The sequence below is a fragment of the Canis lupus genome, chromosome 7, assembly GCF_011100685.1.
Source record: "Canis lupus familiaris isolate Mischka breed German Shepherd chromosome 7, alternate assembly UU_Cfam_GSD_1.0, whole genome shotgun sequence".
In the NCBI taxonomy this organism is placed as follows: Eukaryota; Metazoa; Chordata; class Mammalia; order Carnivora; family Canidae; genus Canis; species Canis lupus.
Window position 1 is genome coordinate 38806571 of NC_049228.1, and position 17567 is coordinate 38824137.

At 45.5% G+C, this 17567-nt stretch overlaps 1 protein-coding gene across 2 annotated transcripts; it reads left to right on the top strand.

The window, feature by feature from the left end:
* The first annotated feature begins 303 nt into the window (after window positions 1–303).
* Window positions 304–14728, top strand: SDE2 (SDE2 telomere maintenance homolog). 2 transcript variants are annotated; one of them, XM_038542823.1, is made up of 8 exons: window positions 461–498; window positions 950–1050; window positions 6677–6794; window positions 8417–8528; window positions 8866–9035; window positions 10173–10287; window positions 11927–12431; window positions 12969–14728. In XM_038542823.1, exons 4-8 carry the CDS (start codon window positions 8428–8430, stop codon window positions 13188–13190), a joined length of 1113 nt encoding a protein of 370 aa, XP_038398751.1. In that variant the 5' UTR covers window positions 461–498; window positions 950–1050; window positions 6677–6794; window positions 8417–8427; the 3' UTR covers window positions 13191–14728. The 2 variants fall into 2 exon arrangements, with proteins under 2 accessions (XP_038398750.1, XP_038398751.1); XM_038542822.1 differs by lacking the exon at window positions 950–1050 and having other exon boundaries at window positions 304–498.
* The last annotated feature ends 2839 nt before the right edge of the window (window positions 14729–17567 follow it).

The following is a 17567-nucleotide window of genomic DNA, read 5'->3' on the forward strand; positions in this document are numbered from 1 at the left end:
CCGCGACCCCAAGGTAACCGCGCGGGGCCAGGGACTCGGCGAGGCCACGGCCTTATCGCGCGCGGCCAGAACGCTCCCAAGCCGGCCCCGCGCCAGCCTTTTATCCGCGGTCCCCCGAGCCCCGCCCCAGCAGCGTTTCCTAGCAACGCCTCGCCCTCGCGCGGCGCTGCCTTATCGGCCGCCGCCAGCCCTTCCTGTTCCCCTCCCCCGCCTGCGCGGCGCGGGCACCCGGCTCACGTGACCGGCCCCAGGGGCGGGGAGAGGCGGGGCGAGCGGAAGCGGAGGGGCGGGGCGCGGAAGGCCTCGTGACGCCATCCAGACGCGCCGAGGGAGTGGCGGCGGCTGTCCCGGGAGCTCGAGGGCCGGGAGCTCGCCGAGATGGCGGAGGCCGCGCCGCTGGTGTGGGTTCGCGGCCCCGGCTTCGGGTGCAAGGCGGTGCGCTGTGCCTCGGCCCGGTGGTCCGCCCAAGAAGTGGTCCGCCGACACTGCCGGGATCAGGTGAGGTCGCGCTTCCTGGCGGGCGGGATGGGGTGAGGGGCCGGCCGGCCGGGGCCGCGCCTCTCTCTCCCTGGGGGTTCTCCGTGTTTGAGTCTGAGGGCTCCCCAGCTTTGAGGGGCTTCACACTGATGCTGGGGCCTTGCTTGCTTTCGTGTCGGGGGTGGCGGAAGGGGCCGCAGCTCCGCGGCTCGCCGGTGCTCGGTCCCGCTCCGGGTGGGCGCACGGGGACCCTGGGCCCGCTGTCGGGTGACGTGTCGGGCTCCTCTCTCGTGTTCCGTGCATCCATCCCGGGCTTGTATGACGTGCATGTCGTCCACCGGTCAGCCCCGTTAGCTCCGACCTAGAGGAGCGTCTTCACACCCGGGCCTGGGCCGGAGGATGGCGGGTGGGGCGGGGGGCTCCTCCGGCTCAGGTCGGGGCCGAGCGCGCACACGCGCGTCCTGTCCTTTAGGTGTTTCCACGGATCATCTGAAGGCCACATGTGTCCGTACACGTTTCTGAAAACCTGCCGTGGACTCCCAGAGTTACCTGTGTGGTTGAGTGAAGTACCCAGTAAGCGAGCTTCCACCAGCCGTGAGACGTCACACCTGTTGGGTTATCTAAACAATTTGGTGGTCTCCCCGAACCTAATTTTAAATTTGGCACTTGACCTACTAGTCTGTTTTTCTTTATAACCTCACTTTATCCGTGTTTCTCCAGGCTCGCTTTTCTGCTTGTTATTTATAGGCTTACAACATGTTAACACTGCACTTTAAGCCGAATCTTTATTTGGACCGGTTCCACGAAAAAGCAACCCGTCTTTGCAAATATGTTTTTCAGCTTCCCCATGTGTGTTTCCACACTACAGTGGAGTCTAAAAACTGTCAGAACTGTTTTTGACCATCTGGGTAGGGGAAATATTTTACAAAGGAGATGGATTTTAATATCTCTGAAAATAAGCTTTTATCTCAAGGACTGTTGGTCCAAAATGACCAGAAAAAAATAGGATCTTAATGATGAGAAGTATTGGGAAAAAATATTTAATTTTTTTGTTGTTGTTGTTCATCATGAGAGTAACAGAGAGAGGCAGAGACATAGGCACAGGGAGAAGCAGGTTCCCTTCAGGGAGCCTGATGTAGACTTCATCCCAGGACTTTGGGATCACGACCTGAGCCAGAGGCAGATGCTCAACCGCTGAGCCACCCAGGTGCCCCAGAAAAATATAATTTCAAAATACAAGGAAGAAATATAAATGGATGCTTCAGTCAGGTGCTCAAGAGATAGGACCATAACATATGTGAACAGAAACAAGAAATTTACAAAAGGGTATCCTGTGAGATACTGGAAGAAATTAAAATAGCTCAAGTTCACAACAATCTTTTTTTAATTTTTTATTTATTTATGATAGTCACAGAGAGAGAGAGAGAGAGAGAGAGAGAGAGAGAGAGAGGCAGAGACACAGGCAGAGGGAGAAGCAGGCTCCATGCACCGGGAGCCCGACGTGGGATTCGATCCCAGGTCTCCAGGATCGTGCCCTGGGCCAAAGGCAGGCGCTAAACCGCTGCGCCACCCAGGGATCCCACAACATTCTTTTTAAAACAAAATTATACTGATGGTATGAGGTCAGTGTTGTGTCCACTGAAAAAGTATAAATCTGCCCTGCTGTTCTTCAGGCTAGGATAAAAGACACAAATAGAGCCAACTGCCAAGTTAATAGGAAACAGTATTTCTCTTGAGATGGTGCAGTTGTAAAATGTTACAGTGACTCTCTTGGAAGTGTGCTGCTTTCTGATTCACTAAGAAACATTGATCTGGAAAATTACAGACTACAAGGGTCTTTGCTGTTTGAAAATTTTTTTTTTTTAATTTTTATTTATTTATGATAGTCACAGAGAGAGAGAGAGAGAGAGGCAGAGACACAGGCAGAGGGAGAAGCAGGCTCCATGCGCCGGGAGCCCGACGTGGGATTCGATCCCGGGTCTCCAGGATCGCGCCCTGGGCCAAAGGCAGGCGCCAAACCGCTGCGCCACCCAGGGATCCCTGCTGTTTGAAATTTTATCGGTGAAGATTAAGCATCCCGTTCTTGCCTTGAGACTAAGTCACTTTTTTTTTTTTTTTTAAGATTTTATTTATTTATTCATGCGAGACAGAGACACAGGCAGGGGGAGAAGCAGGGTCCATGCAGGGAGCCCGACATGGGACTCCATCCCGGGTCTCCAGGATCACACCCTGGGCTGAAGGCAGCACTAAACTGCTGAGCCACCAGGGCTGCCCTCTAAGTCACTTTGATACAGAGACAGCATGCTTGATTTCCAGCCCAGGTGCAGAGAGTCAGATTAGGAGTTTCTGAACACAACATTCCACGTTTATCTTAACTTTGTGGTTTCTAAGGAAACGGGGGTCTGGATCCAATCTGCTTCATAGTCTAGACCTGATGTTGCCCCTTTTACATAGCTCTGCTTTGTTTTGAGCCCCTCAAAACCACTTTCGTTTAAATTTCACATAAACCTCCACCCTTGCCTCAAATCCTATACTATTTGTTTTTTGTTGGTGCTGAGACACTGCACTATTCCTCTTGTCTGCAGTCCCCCCCCCCCCCCGCCCCTCCCTTGTTGCATTGAGCCAGTAAATTTGACTTTGGTGAACTATACATTTATCTCTGGTGGCCTTGAGTTGATTGGGCTAAGATTAGCACAATACTTCGTGCTTGAAGTACTTTATAACACACAAATGGTGAAAGACCCTTAAGTTGATTCTAAATTTTCTTTGTCCTTTTTTTCTGCTAGTGATTATTGATAAGAATCTTAACGAATAGAAAGTGAAATTTTGTTGATCAGTTGTCTTGTTTAATAAGTAGTTCTGTTTGGAAACCAAGTACGGTGTATATAATTTTTCTGCCTTCACATTAATGTCTTTTAAAGTTATTTAGAAAAAAAAGTTGTTTAGAATGTTAGAAATACTTACCTGCTAGATAGAAAATAAGAGAAACTAAGGTTGCTTTTCATTCATAAACATAAAACAAACAGGTATATTACATATCTCATTTAATCTTGTATAATTCTTAAAAGTGGACAATGTTTTACAGATAATAGACCTTCCTGTTAATTGCATGTAGGCTGAGCTCTTCTCTCCTGCTAGCATGTTTGCCTGGGAAAACTCTAGTCAAGTTAAATCTACCTGTCCACCCCGTCCACCCCCCACCCCCGCCATGCAGGCAGTGACTGTGCTAGGGAAACCAATCACACAAATCAGTTTGACCGTAAATTTACAAACACCGACCTTCGTAATGCTTGGCCCTTCTACTCTGTAGTCCCAGGCCAGGGTGGGCTTCCACTGGGTAGAAGGACTGCTGAGAATATTGATCCCTGCAGCATTTGCACAGCTGGGCAGAATCTGGGGGTGCTGCAGCAGCTTTGTTCATTTCCCTGTGTCACCTTGATTGTCTTCTGTACACCACGGCGTGGAAAGATTAGGAAGTAGTGCCAAGGTTCATTGCTCTCACTCTCCTGTGTGACTCTTTGATCTCTTCTCTCTTAAAATCTCTGGTGCTTCTCCCATCTCCAGGCCCATACTTTATATTTGGTGCAGTCAAGAGACAGAATCCTTATCCTCACACCAGTGCCCTACCTCGTTGTCATACATTTGGCCCTCTCTTCGTCCATTACTGTGGATAACCAGTCATTACAGAGGAGTTGCGATTAGCTTCTGCTTTGCACTGTACCCTGTCTCCTTGACCATATTTAGCATCAGTTCTATGTCCTCTGCACTTCCCAGTGCCTTCCCTTTCTCCTGGATCATTCCCACCGGTGTGCACACTTGAGCCCACATTCCTTCCAGATGTCGCCTCCTTTTCTCTTTTTTTTTTTTTTTTAAGTTTTTTTATAGAAAATATCCTTGAACAGAAAACTTCTCTAGAGCCCACTCCAGTCAGGCTTTTGTTCCCGTCACTCCAGCAGACCACCTCCTGTCATGCATGTCAGCATCTTCTGTGTTCTCATACCCGATCGTTGGTTTCCAGGCCTCCTCTCTCTTGGCCTGTCAGCATCTTTGGGCACACCTGGACATTGGCATACTTTGCTCACTGTGTCCACACGTCACCCTCAGTTCTCTTCCACCTCATTAACCTCCCTTCCAGTTTCTCCTGCTACTTTCTGCCCATCTCCTGAGCTCTGAATCAAGGATTGGCTGGAGTTGAGTGTTTGATCTTCATTCCAGTGTCTCTTCCGTCATGCAGGACGTATCCTTCATTTTCAGGGCTGTGAGTACCATCTTCCAAATGTAAAGCTCCAGCCCAGACCTTGTCCCCAAACTGCAGACTTGTGTACCCATCAGGTTACTCAGCATCTTCATGTGGCTATTAGACCACTCAAAGGAACACATCCTAAATGAGACTGGTACCCGAAAGGTGCTTCTCACTCTTAACAAATGGCAACTCTATTTCCCCTTCTCTCATTGCTCTGTGGCTCTCACTGCCCACCTCCAGAGCCTTAGGGCCCCCCCACTCTGTTCTTCATCCCCTTTTGCCACTACCCCGATACAGATGGCTTTCCTTGCTCACCTGGGTTGTCACAGTAGCCGATGTCACTGATGTTTCTGCTTCTATAGTTTTATTTCCAATTTAGCAGCTAGAGTGATCCTTTAAAAATATAACTCTACTCTCAATCTGTTCCAGACTCTGCAGTGGCTTTTTTCAGAGTGAAGCCTGAAGTTCTTATAGTGGCTTTTCAGGCCTTCTCATTCCCCTTTGGCAGACTTCTTCCAGCCATGTTGGTGGTGTTACAGTTCCATGAATACTCTTGGCTTGTCTCTGCTGCCTTGCTTTGCATTTGTTTTGCCTCTGAAATGCTCTTCCCCCAGAGAGCCATGTGGCTTGTTCTCTCCCTTTTGTAAATTCTCTGCTAAAATGTCTCTTGATCAGAGAGGCTTTTCTTGACTAACAGTATATGTAAGATAGATTACTGGCGTACCCATCCACATCTGGTGTCCCCTTTACCGTGCTTATCACCACTGGCCATTGTATATCATTCACTTATTCTTTCCCTGTCTTTCCCCAGTAGAATGGAAGCTCTGTGAGCAGGGTCTTTATTCACTGGATTATTCATTACAGTATTACAGTGCTTGAAAAGTACCTGGCAAATAGTAGGGACTTCATTAATATTTGTTGAATGAATGGACGGGTCCTGTTGAAACAGCCATGTGATATGGTTCAGAACGAATGTTCATTGTGTCTACTTCGGAAAGATGGCAGTTGTGCGTTTCTCCTTTCTGTTAGCGTGTAGATCTCATTCCTGATATTATAGGTTAATTGTGTATCTCTCAAGTTCCATATAACTTTGGAGAATACTCTTCCATTGTCTTTTTTACAGCATCAGAAACTTGTTTAGAAAGACTTAGTTTTTTTTTTTTTTTTTAAGATTTTATTTATTTATTCATGAGAATACACAGAGAGGAGAGAAAGAGAGTCAGAGACACAGGCAGAGGGAGAAGCAGGCTCCATGCAGGGAACACGACGTGGGACTCGATTTCGGGTCTCCAGGATCAGGCCCTGGGCCAAAGGCGGTGCCAAACTGCTGAGCCACCCGGGCTGCCCAAGACTTAGGTTTTATATCTTATATTCATCATTTGATCTGAGAAAATTTGAAATACACAGATGGGGCTTCTGCTGTAACTCAGGAACATGGGCAGAAAAGTACTGCTGCCAGCTGACCCTCCACCTGTTAAAGCTTATATATAGGGGTACAAAGATCATACCGTCGTCTCCTTCCCTCCCCCTGCTCGTCCTTACCTATACTTTTCAGAAGGTGTATTGTCACTTTTAAACTTGTGCAACGTGATATTACTTGTTTTAAAAAAAAAAAAAAAAAACGAGAGAAAAAGGGACTTGCAGAGTTACTGGGTCTGAACCCTGTCTAATTTTCTACCTTGACTCTGTTTACCTGTCAGAGGAGAAGAGAGCAGTTCTTAATTTTTGCCCAAAAGACAAAAAATTCTTGTGCGCATCATGATGAGGTGTTAGAAAAAAAGTCATACCCTGAATAAATCCTCTGACATGACTTTTTTTTTCTTTGGGTATTCAGTTTAACAAATACTAATGGAACACATGCTGTCTGCTTATAACTGGAGTAATAAAGACATGATAGGCAAGGCTCCTGCAGGAAGCTTGTGTCGTCTCATTTAAAAATTCCAACCTTGTCTCTAGGCTGTTCCAGTGGAATGCTTTTTTGTGAAGTGCAATGGATCACTCGTTGATGCCAATGACAGAGTGCAGCATGGCGCGGTTTATAGTTTGGAACCCAGGCTCTTCGGTGGAAAAGGAGGTAGGACGCGCATATTTGTGGCTGCCATATATTACAGTTGCAGTGTCTAGCTCTATGGAGGAAATTAACGCACTTCTGGGCCTCTGGAGTATGCCATTCTTATTTTGCCTTATGAAATCCTTTCTTTACTTTCCTAGTTCTGAGTACTTTCTTTTATTCTTTTTGAGGAATATATTGTCTGATTATAATTTCTGCCTTCAGAAGCAGGATAGCTCTTAGGCAGCTAGGTTCTAAAACTTTGGGGGAAGATTAGATGAAGAAAAACGATCATTATTCTGTCCAGCTTGTGGAAGAAAGAGTGTTAAAACAATTAAATCTTCTTCTGCTTTTAGCAAGATTTTGTCTGGTCATTGTAGTTCCCAGAGAGGACTAAAGCCAGCCTGTGGAATACAGCCATTTATAGATTAGGGTAGGTTAAGATCCTTGTTACATGAACACTATTCTCTAAGAATAGAGAAGAGAAACTAAAAGAGCAAACACAGGGGATCCCTGGGTGGCGCAGTGGTTTAGCGCCTGCCTTTGGCCCAGGGCATGATCCTGGAGACCTGGGATTGAATCCCACGTCGGGCTCCCGGTGCATGGAGCCTGCTTCTCCCTCTGCCTGTGTCTCTGCCTCTCTCTCTCTCTCTCTCTCTGTGCGACTATCATAAATAAAAAAATAAAAAAATAAAAAAATAAAAAAATAAAAAAATAAAAAAATAAATAAAAGAGCAAACACTGAATATGGGCAGTCCTGGGTATTTCTCCTGATGCACTAATGTGTCATCCCAAAGCTTTCTCAGAATTCACAGTGACTTGATTTGGTGTTCAGAGAACTGGCATCGCACATTATAATCATCCTCTTGTTTGAAATTCTGTCAATAAGAAGAAAGCTTATTAGCGAGGGACAACTTAAAATTGCTTTTGCTTTGAAACTCACTGCAAAATCTCACCATAAAAAGATTTTTTTTAAGTTATTAATCTTGGAATCTCTGGCATTGAGTTAAACCCTTTAAGATATCCCAGTGGTGTAGAGACAGTATTTCAGAAGTATAAGGGAGAGCAAAATGCATGAGGTTGAATCAGGTTTATCATTTTTTTTTTTAAGATTTTATTTATTTATTCATGAGAGAGAAAGGCAGAGACATAGGCAGAGGGAGAAGCAGGCTCCCTGCAGATTGCCTAATGCAGGACTCGATCCTAGGACCCCGGGATCCTGACCTGAGCCAAAGGCAGACGCTCAACCACTGAACCACCCCGGCGCCCCTGGTTTATCAGTACTTGTACCTTTGATACCTGCGTAGAATCTTGATGTCCCTTTCTTTAAAAAAAAAAAAAAGAAAGAAAAGAAAAAAAAGATTTTTTTTTAAGATTTATTTATTTTAGAGACAGTGTGCACGCACAAGCACAGAGAAGGGGAGAGGGCGAGGGAGAGGGAAATTTTAGACTTCTCTTGGAGCCCAATGAGCGGCTTGATCTCGAGACCCTGAACCAAAACCAAGAGTCAGATGCTTAACCAACTGAGCCACCCAGTCTCCCCAAAGAGATTTTTAATCTTGAGGTATAATAGCATTTCCACAAATTTGATATTTATCAATCCTTGAACCCTTTTTAAACTGTTTTCTCCAAATTTATTTGCCCAGGGTTTGGATCTATGCTCCGTGCACTTGGTGCTCAGATTGAGAAGACAACCAATCGAGAAGCTTGCCGGGACCTCAGTGGAAGGAGACTACGAGATGTCAACCATGAAAAAGCGTAAGCTGCCCACTGTTAATTTCTTCAAAGACAACAACACACTTTGCTGACAGTGGTGATTGTACACAGGCCATGCATATTGAAATGTGGACTTAAAAGATTAGCGCTCTAGCTCATTGTTATCGGCCTTAGCTCTCTCTGTAGTTTAATAATTCCTGTCGGGTTTTAGGGGTCCGTCACAGGGCGCCTATGTTAAGTGTGTCTCACCTTTCTGAAGGAATATCACAGTATGTGCAGGACAATGTGGATTCATCCAGGGTGTGGGAGGGGAACTCCTCACATATAAACAAGCATGTGTGTGATACGTCTGGTCAGTTCCGTGTCTCTCCTGTCCTAGGATGGCTGAGTGGGTGAAACAGCAAGCTGAGCGAGAGGCTGAGAAGGAGCAGAAGCGCTTGGAGCGCCTGCAGCGGAAGCTTGCAGAGCCCAGGCCCTGCTTTACCAGCCGGGCGTACCAGCAGCAATGCCATGAGATGGCTGAACGCTTGGAGGACTCTGTCCTCAAAGGTGAGAGTGACGGTTCCTTGCTGAAGCTACATTGTTGCTCGCTGCATACAAAAGGTACTCCTGGAGTCTCGGGTTACAGACCTCTGAGGAGTGGATGAAAGTCGTGGAACCTCTCCCCTCAGTAATAAACAATATGAGGGCACCCAAGTGGCTTAGTCAGTTGAGCGTCTGACTCTTGGTTTCTGCTCAGGTCATGATCTCAGACTCTGTGCTCAGGGAGTCGGCTTGTTCCTCTCCCTCTGCTCTGCCTCCTGTGTGCACCTGTGCGTGCTCTCTAAAATAAAATTTTCAAAATAATAATAAACAGTATGCCTTATATCCCAGGAAAGAAAGAGCACACACTCACACAGAATGTGATGTATTCGACTCCTGAATTCTAGGGGTGCACAGGCAGGTGAGAACACTTGTGCTAGGTGTTGCCAAGCCTGCAGGAAGTGTTTACACCTCAACATATTTGCATCTAGTTTCAGGTCCATTTTTTTTTTTAGGTCCATTTTAAAAAAATGGTTTTTATTTAATTAAATAATTAATTAATTTTAAAAAGGTTTTATTTATTCATGAAAGACACAGGGGGCAGAGACATACGCAGAGGGAGAAGCAGGCTCCCCATGGGGGCCCGATGCAGGACTCGATCCCAGGACCCCAGGATCATGCCCTGGGCCAAAGGCAGACGCACAACCACTGAGCCACCCAGGCATCCCTAAATGATTTTTAATGAGAATGATTGTTATTAATTTTTATTTAACTTTTATTTAGCATTATGCTAGAGCTCTTGTGGATTCAGTTGAATAATAAGGAATCCTTTCAATCAGAGGTTATGATGTAATAATACACAAGTAGCGAGTACAAAGGGATGGACCATCTGGTTTGGGGAGGCCAGGTATGCACCCGTCAGTCTCAGAGCTACAGATTGGGTATTGGTATTCTCAAAACCTGGTTCCAGAGCCAGAATGCTCATTACTTTGAATCTGTGTAAAATGAAGTTGAATCTCATCTTAGCCATTTTAAATTTTGGTATGTTAAGAAATTTAGAACTGGAGCTTTAGATTGCAATGCAGCTACATTTGTAATCCATACAGTTTATGTCTTTAATCATACCTTCTATGGCGTAACTGAGTTGTGAAAATTTCTGGTTAGGCATGCAGGCTGCCTCCAGCAAGATGGTGTCGGCAGAGACTGGTGAGAGTCGGAAAAGACCCAACAAATCAAAAGCAGACAGAGGAGCCAGAGCAGGGAAAAGGAAGTGCTTTTGGTAAGTGTGCTTCCTTTTCATTCCAAAGAGATTTATGTGCACCGGCACGCTTCCTCTTGCCTATCTGGTGTAAACACTTTTTAAAGTAAGGTTTGATGGGAGCTCAGAAATTTCCAGAGTGCTTTAGTTCTCAGTTCTCCATAGCTGTCACACTGTACACACTACTACTGGTTTCTGCCTTGAGTGCCAGGAATGGAATCTAAAGGATGGTTTTTTTCTTACAGTGAAAGATCACAGAAAAATCACTTTATCCTTGAATTACTCTCTAGTGTTGAAGGATTTAACTTTCAGAATTTCTAGGTAGAGCCATGGCTGCACTTTTCACTTTCCAGATCGTTTTGTCTTTCTCCATGGTTTTTCACAGTTGTTACTGAGGTCTGCGGCCACGGCTAGACCTCTCTCTGACCACTTTTGTACTTGCAGCTGAGAAGCACAATGGCGCCTTTTCTTGGCCATCATTCTGGTAGCGCTCCCGCCCTTCCCACTTGGTTCTCCGGTTACTAGCTCAGTTCCCTTGGGCCAAGTTCTAGAAAATGACCTCCAGATGGATCTTGCTTTCTTGCTGGCCTCTGCTTTGGGGACAGAGAAATAATTAATTAAAGATCCTGTAACTGAGAGTCTAGCATAGAATCTTGAAATAGGAAGTAAGTGTTCTTGAGAGAAAAGGTAGTTGGATTGCGTGAGGTTGGGAGAGAGTTAAGTCAGGTTTATTGAGATGTAATTTATGTGCATTAAAATTCATACTTTCTCATTGAAGAGCTCTGTGAGTTTTGAGAAAGTCACATAACCACCATTAAAATCAAGATACTGAATTTTTCCATTTCACTAACAGTTGCACCTTTGCAGTTAATTCCTGTTCCCCTGCCCCGGCATGCTCTGATACTACTGTGCTATGTGATCTGATGGTTTTGTGTTTTCCAGAATGTCCGACAGCCCTTTGTGTCTGGAGTCTCTCCGCGCAATGCTTTTGAAATCCGTGGCTAGTATTATGTCTCAGTGCTTTTGTTCCTTTCTGTTCACAAGTATCATAGTGTCTGTTTATCCATCTCCTGTTGATAGTTTGGGTAGTTTCCCATTTGGGGTAATTGTGAACGAAAAAGGATTTTAACGGTTTGTTATTTTAGCTACATTTCTAACAGTTGAGATTTGTACAAGATAGGAAAAAGAGCTTTAGGCAATATCAGTTTTATTTGAAGAGAGTCACAACCCCTGGGGTCCCCAGGTGGCTCAGTTAATTGAACGTCTGCCTTCGGCTCAGGTCATCATCTCAAGGTTCTGATACCTAGCCCCCCGTGGGGTTCCCTGCTTGGCAGGGAGCCTACCTTTCCCTTTTCCCCTCCCCCTGCTTGTGCTTTTTTTTCTCTCTCTCTTTCTCAAATAAATAAATAAAATCTTAAAAATAAGAGAGATTCACATCTTTATACAGGAGTCCCTGTTGGATCTTTGGGATGATTGGTTCCAAGCTCACTGAATTTCTTCTCCCCATTTATACCTCTGAATATCTTTTCCTAAAAATTAGCTCCTTTCCACCTCAAATGAGCAGATACTCTGATGCTGACACAGTCCGTTCCCAAGACAAACCCTGACTGTTCAGCATAGAGGCAGTGGAGTGGTGTTAAGCCTGTGTCGCTTCTGGCAGGTTGGGCATGGATGGACTGCAGACGGCAGAGGAGTCCAGCTCAGAGACCTCGGATGATGATGGGGAAGAAGCTCCTAGTACTTCGGGAATGAGCCCGCAGGCTCTAGACGGCGGCCGCGATGACATGGAGCTGGCAGCCGGGTCCTCCCACCACTGTCCAGGGGCAAGTGTGCCGAGTGCAGCCTCTCAGTCCCCGGAGCCACCGCCGACCCCAGGGACAGGCTCTGGGCATGCTGTCTCCGCAGGCAGGTGTGCTAGGTTGGGGCAGAGCTCTGCTGAGGGTCGTGTGGATGAGACGATGGCCGTGGAAACGGAGAAAAGCCAGGAGGAGAGGGGGACAGAAGGTGAAGAGCCCAAGGAAGATGAGGCCGCAGGCCCTGGAGCGACTGGGGAGCTAAAGCAGTTGGAGATGGCTGGCAGGGACAGAGCTGCGGAGGCTGCGCCTGGAGAGGGCAGGGAAAGCGCCCCCCTTGCCAGCCTGGAGGGAAGCCAGTCAGGAAGCACAGTAAGTAGTTTGGGGGTCCATGTCCAGAGCCAGGCAGCTTAATGGCTATAGTTCCTCAGTGAGTCCTTAACCCAAAAACGTGCTTTCCCCATCAGCTCCCGAGTGGGCTGGTTTGTTTAATAACCAGAAGTACAGACAAGGGTGAAGCTTGCCTTACCCCCCAAAAGTCCTTTCGTTTTTTTCCTTTTAAACTTTGAAATGTATGTCATTTTTTGCCTCTAGGTGGCAGCTTTGGTTCCATATTTTATCAGTTCTAAGCCACACATTGATCACGTTTTAATATCTGAATTGGGGTGGATATCCGTAAGAGCTTAATGGGTGTGGTTTACCCACTGAGCAGGGAGCCCGACACAGGGCTCGATCCCAGGACCTGGGGATCATGATTGAGCCAAGGCAGATGCTTTACTGCCTGAGCCTCCCAGGAACTGAAAATTCCTTGTCAGATGGAATGTAGTTGACAGCTAAGGAAAGTCTTCAAGAGGAAGAGCCTGTTTTGAATATTTTCTTTCTTTTTTTTTTTTTTTTCCCCTCTCTCAGGATCCCGGTCAGGACACGATTGATCTGCTGGCATTCAGCTCTGTAGCTGAGATGGAGGCACTGGGTTTGGACAGGCTCAAGTGTGAACTGATGGCCCTGGGACTGAAATGTGGGGGCACCCTGCAGGAGCGGGCAGCGAGACTCTTCTCTGTCAGGGGACTGACAAGGGAACAGATTGACCCTGCTCTGTTCGCCAAGCCTTTGAAGGGGAAGAAGAAATGAGTTTCGTCGGAGCTGGTTTCCTATGTGTTTATAGTCTAGCATTTGTAGCCTGCATAATGTTGACTCTTGGCCATTATTCAGCTGATATTAAAGCTGACTTTTTAATGAGCCAATTCTGACTTTTTCATTATTGTATTTATGGAGTTAATGTGTGAAACCATCTGGGCCTGCAGTTTTCTTTGTGGGATGTTTTTTTTAATAACAGATTTAATTTAATAAATATAGGTGTATTCAGATTTTTGCTTTCGTCATGTGCGATTTAGGGAAGTTATACAGTTGCCCCTTGAACATCACCAGTTAGAACAACTGGTTAGCAGGAGTCCACTTACCTGGATTTTTTTTTTTGTTTTCAAGAAATACAGTATGGTACTGTCAGTGTTTGTGGTTTTCTCAATAATGTTTTCTTTTGTCTAGTTCACTTTTTTGTAAGAACGCAATATATAATACATAGAACACAGAGAATATGTGTTTGACTTGATGTCATCACTTGGGCTCCCAGGGCACAGTCACCTCTTCATAGTTACGTTTTTGGGGGCGTCAGAAGTCACAGATTTTTGGCTGCTCGGGGATTGATGCCTCTAACCCTCACGTTGTTGAAAGGTCAGCTAAATTTTTGAGAAGTGTATTCGTTTGATCCCAGTTGTTAGGTTTGCGATTCACAGGTGTCCCTCATTCTTGTAGCATCTTTGGGAGCTGTGGTGCTAACTGCTTTTTCATTCTGGGACTGGTAGTTGCTGTTTGTTCTTTTCCCCAATCAGTCTAGCCAGGGGTGTATTGGTTTTGTTGATCTTGATTTTCAAAGAACTGACTTTTGGCTTTGTTCATTTTTCTCAACTTTTGCAGTTTCATTGATTTCTGCTCTTTATCATTAACTTTCTTCTACTTAGTGCAGATTTACTTTGCTCTTTTCTTTAGCTTAAGATAGGTTATAGGTCATGATCTTGAATTTTTTCTAATACAAGTATTTAAAGTTGCACATTTTTCTTTAAGCACTGCTTTAGCTGCATCTCAAAAAATTTTAATATGTTGTGTCTTCATGAACAGTTGTAAATGTTTTCTAATTTCCTTGTGAATTCTTCCTTGACCCGTGGGTCGATTATCTAGAAGTATATGGCCTAATTAGCAGATGTCTGTTTTTTTCCCTAAATATCTTGTTATTGATAGTTTAATTCTATAAACGTTAGAGAATACGTTTATGATTTCAGTCTTTTTAATTTTATTGAGACTCCTAATACGACCTGTATGCGTATGATTTGCTTTGGTGAGTGTTCCACATTCACCTGAAAAGAATATGTATTCTGAAACATTGGGTGAATTTGTTCTCTAATAACAGGTTATGTGATTAATACAACTGTTGTTCACATCTGTGTCTTCATGGATCTTTTGTGTCTTTCAGGTTTTACGTGTTGTTAAAATCTATTATGATTGTGCAATTATCTGTTTTTTTAATTGTATCAATTTTGCTTCATGTTTTGAAGGCCTGTTACTAGGTTATGTCATGTCCTCCCTAATAAATTGACCACTTTGTTCTTACAAAATTTCCCTCTTTATCTCTGCTAATACCTTTTGTGTCCAGTTCTCTTGTATCTGATGTGAATTGGAGCCTCTCCACCCTTGTAATGCATCCTGTGTACATGAGACACTACTTTTCTGCCTCTCTGGTGTCTTTCTACTTAAAGTAAGTGGAATTTTTATACACAGTGCAAACTTGGATCTTACTTTTTTTTTTTTTTTAAGATTTTATTTATTCGGGATCCCTGGGTGGCGCAGCGGTTTGGCGCCTGCCTTTGGCCCAGGGCGCGATCCTGGAGACCCGGGATCGAAATCGAATCCCATGTCGGGCTCCCGGTGCATGGAGCCTGCTTCTCCCTCTGCCTATGTCTCTGCCTCTCTCTCTCTCTCTCTCTCTCTCTCTCTCTGTGACTATCATAAATAAATTTAAAAACATTAAAAAAATAAAATAAAAATTTTATTTATTCATGAGACAGAGAGAGAGGCAGAGACACAGCAGAGGGAGAAGCAGGCTCCATGCAGGGAGCCCGACGTGGGACTCTATCCCGGGTCTCCAGAATCATGCCCTGGGCTGCAGGCGGCACTAAACCACTGCGCCACCGGGGCTACCCAGGATTTTACACTTTTTTTTTTTTAAAGACTTACTTATTTATTTATGATAGAGAAAGAGAGGCAGAGATTCAGGAGGAGGGAGAAGCAGGCTCCATGCTGGGAGCCTGATGCGGGACTCGATCCCGGGACTCCAGGATCGTGCCCTGGGCCAAAGGCAGGCGCCAAACCGCTGAGCCACCCAGGGATCCCCGGATTTTACACTTTTATCTGTTCTGACAGACTCCACCTTTTCATTAGCCTTAGCTGTGATTATTGGCATAGTCAGATTTAGGTTTATCATTTTATTGTTTTTCTGTTTGGATTGGAATTACATTTTAATTGATTGGCTTTTTAGGTGACCTGTCTTTACACGATTATTTTGTGGATGCTCTGGGAGTTATATCCATTCTGTTTTTCAATCTACCTAGAGTTACTGTACCACTTCACATAAAACAAATTTTGCAACACCATAGGTCCATTTACCATTCCTGTCGTTTATGGTCTTGTTTTCATATATATTAAACTATATTCCTTATAAGCCCTTTAATATGTTGTAATTTCTATACTTAATCATACATATTTAAAGGAAATTAAGAGGAAGAGGGGCATCTGGGTGGCTCGGTTGGGCGTCTGGCTCTTGGTTTCAGCTCAGATTGTGATCTCAAAGTCATGAAATCAAGCCCTGTGTCAGGGGTTCTGTGCTGGGTGTAGAGTCTGCTTGAGGTTGTCTCTCCCTCTCTGAAGAAAAAAAGTCACAGGTTATTTCTAGGTGAGGTCTCTTCCTTAATAGTTCTTGGTATTGGGTGACCCTTTTGAGATATGAAGACTGGCCTTTTTATTTTAAGGCATTATTCTATTATTTGATTGTTGCTCTGTTCCCATGGAACTTGAGTCTTATATCCAGTCTGCCATTTGCCACTTTTTGTGTGCTCATCAATTCAACAATTAGGTTTTTCCTGTAGAAAAATCTTTCTCAGATTGGACCTGGTCGTGCCGGCTTGCTTTAATCCTAGAAACGTGCGTATGCACGCCAGGCTTGGCATATCTCCTGTTTCTTGGTGGGAACACATTTCCTCTGATCCCTCGAGTTGATTTCTCTACAAATACTTATTTTTTTCAGGATGTCCACCTGTGCACAATTAAGGTCTAGGAAGAGATTCACTGGGGACTGGTGTGAGAGGTGGGCTCCCATGGAAGGCCAGAGGAGAAAGAAGGATAGTGTAGGCAGAGTCCCAGACTGCAGTGCCTTCCCAGGAATATTCGTCCAGGCGGATAAAGGACCCTCCAGCTGAAGTCACCCATCAGAATCCAGCATCTCACCAGCTAGGCCTTTGTGCCACCACAATGCTAACTGGCTAGAAAGCATTACCCGCAGGAAGTGTGGCCTGGGTGTGAGCCTGGGGGACCCACAAGGACATCTGTCACTTGGGCTCCCACGGGGAGGGAATCTGCTCTATGCTTGTGGTGGTGGTGTTTTCCCGTTGCTTAGGGAGCATGAGTTTTCTAGTTGTGGTTGAAATGGTTTTCCTCACATCACGTGGGCATGTGTACATCTGGAGCACACTCAGAGCGGGAAGGAGATAATTGACACTAACCAGGGGTTTCCTTTGTCAGATCAGAGGTGCTTTCACTTGTGGGTGGTTCAGGCAGCTGGCGCTGAAGCTTTCTTTCCTCTTTTTTTTTTTTTTTTTTTTAAGATTTATTTATTTATTCATGAGAGACACCGAAAAAGAGAGAGAGAGAGAAAAGCAGGCTCCATGCAGGGAGCCTGATATGAGATTTGATCCTGGGACTCCAGGATCACGCTCTGGGCCAAAGGCAGGCGCTAAACCACTGAGCCACCCAGGGATCCCCTGAAGCTTTCTTTCTTGAATGGCTGCGTGAGGTTGGCTGGGGCGTCCCTTCCCTGACCGCAGGGCCGTCCCAGCAGCTCATCGGCGCCACAGACCTGGTCTTGCAAAGCGAGAAGACCCTGATTCTGAAATTGCCCCTTCCTGGGCATGTGAAAGGCTGGAGGCCAGGGGGTTTGTGGTGAAGGGCCAGGTCGCCTTCCTGCCCTCACAGCCCTGGGTGGAGATGCCCATGAGCTGCTCCTTAGCCCCCCTTCACCTGCATGCTCTGTGAGAGAACCTCCTAGCAACATTCTGTCGATCAATTCAAGGGGACTCGGCAAGAGGGAGGCTTTCACCTTCCACGTGCTGAGATTACCACGGCGGACCGGCTGGTTAATGGGTTTTCAAGATCGGAAGTGCCTCTGAAAGCTCAGTAACCCAA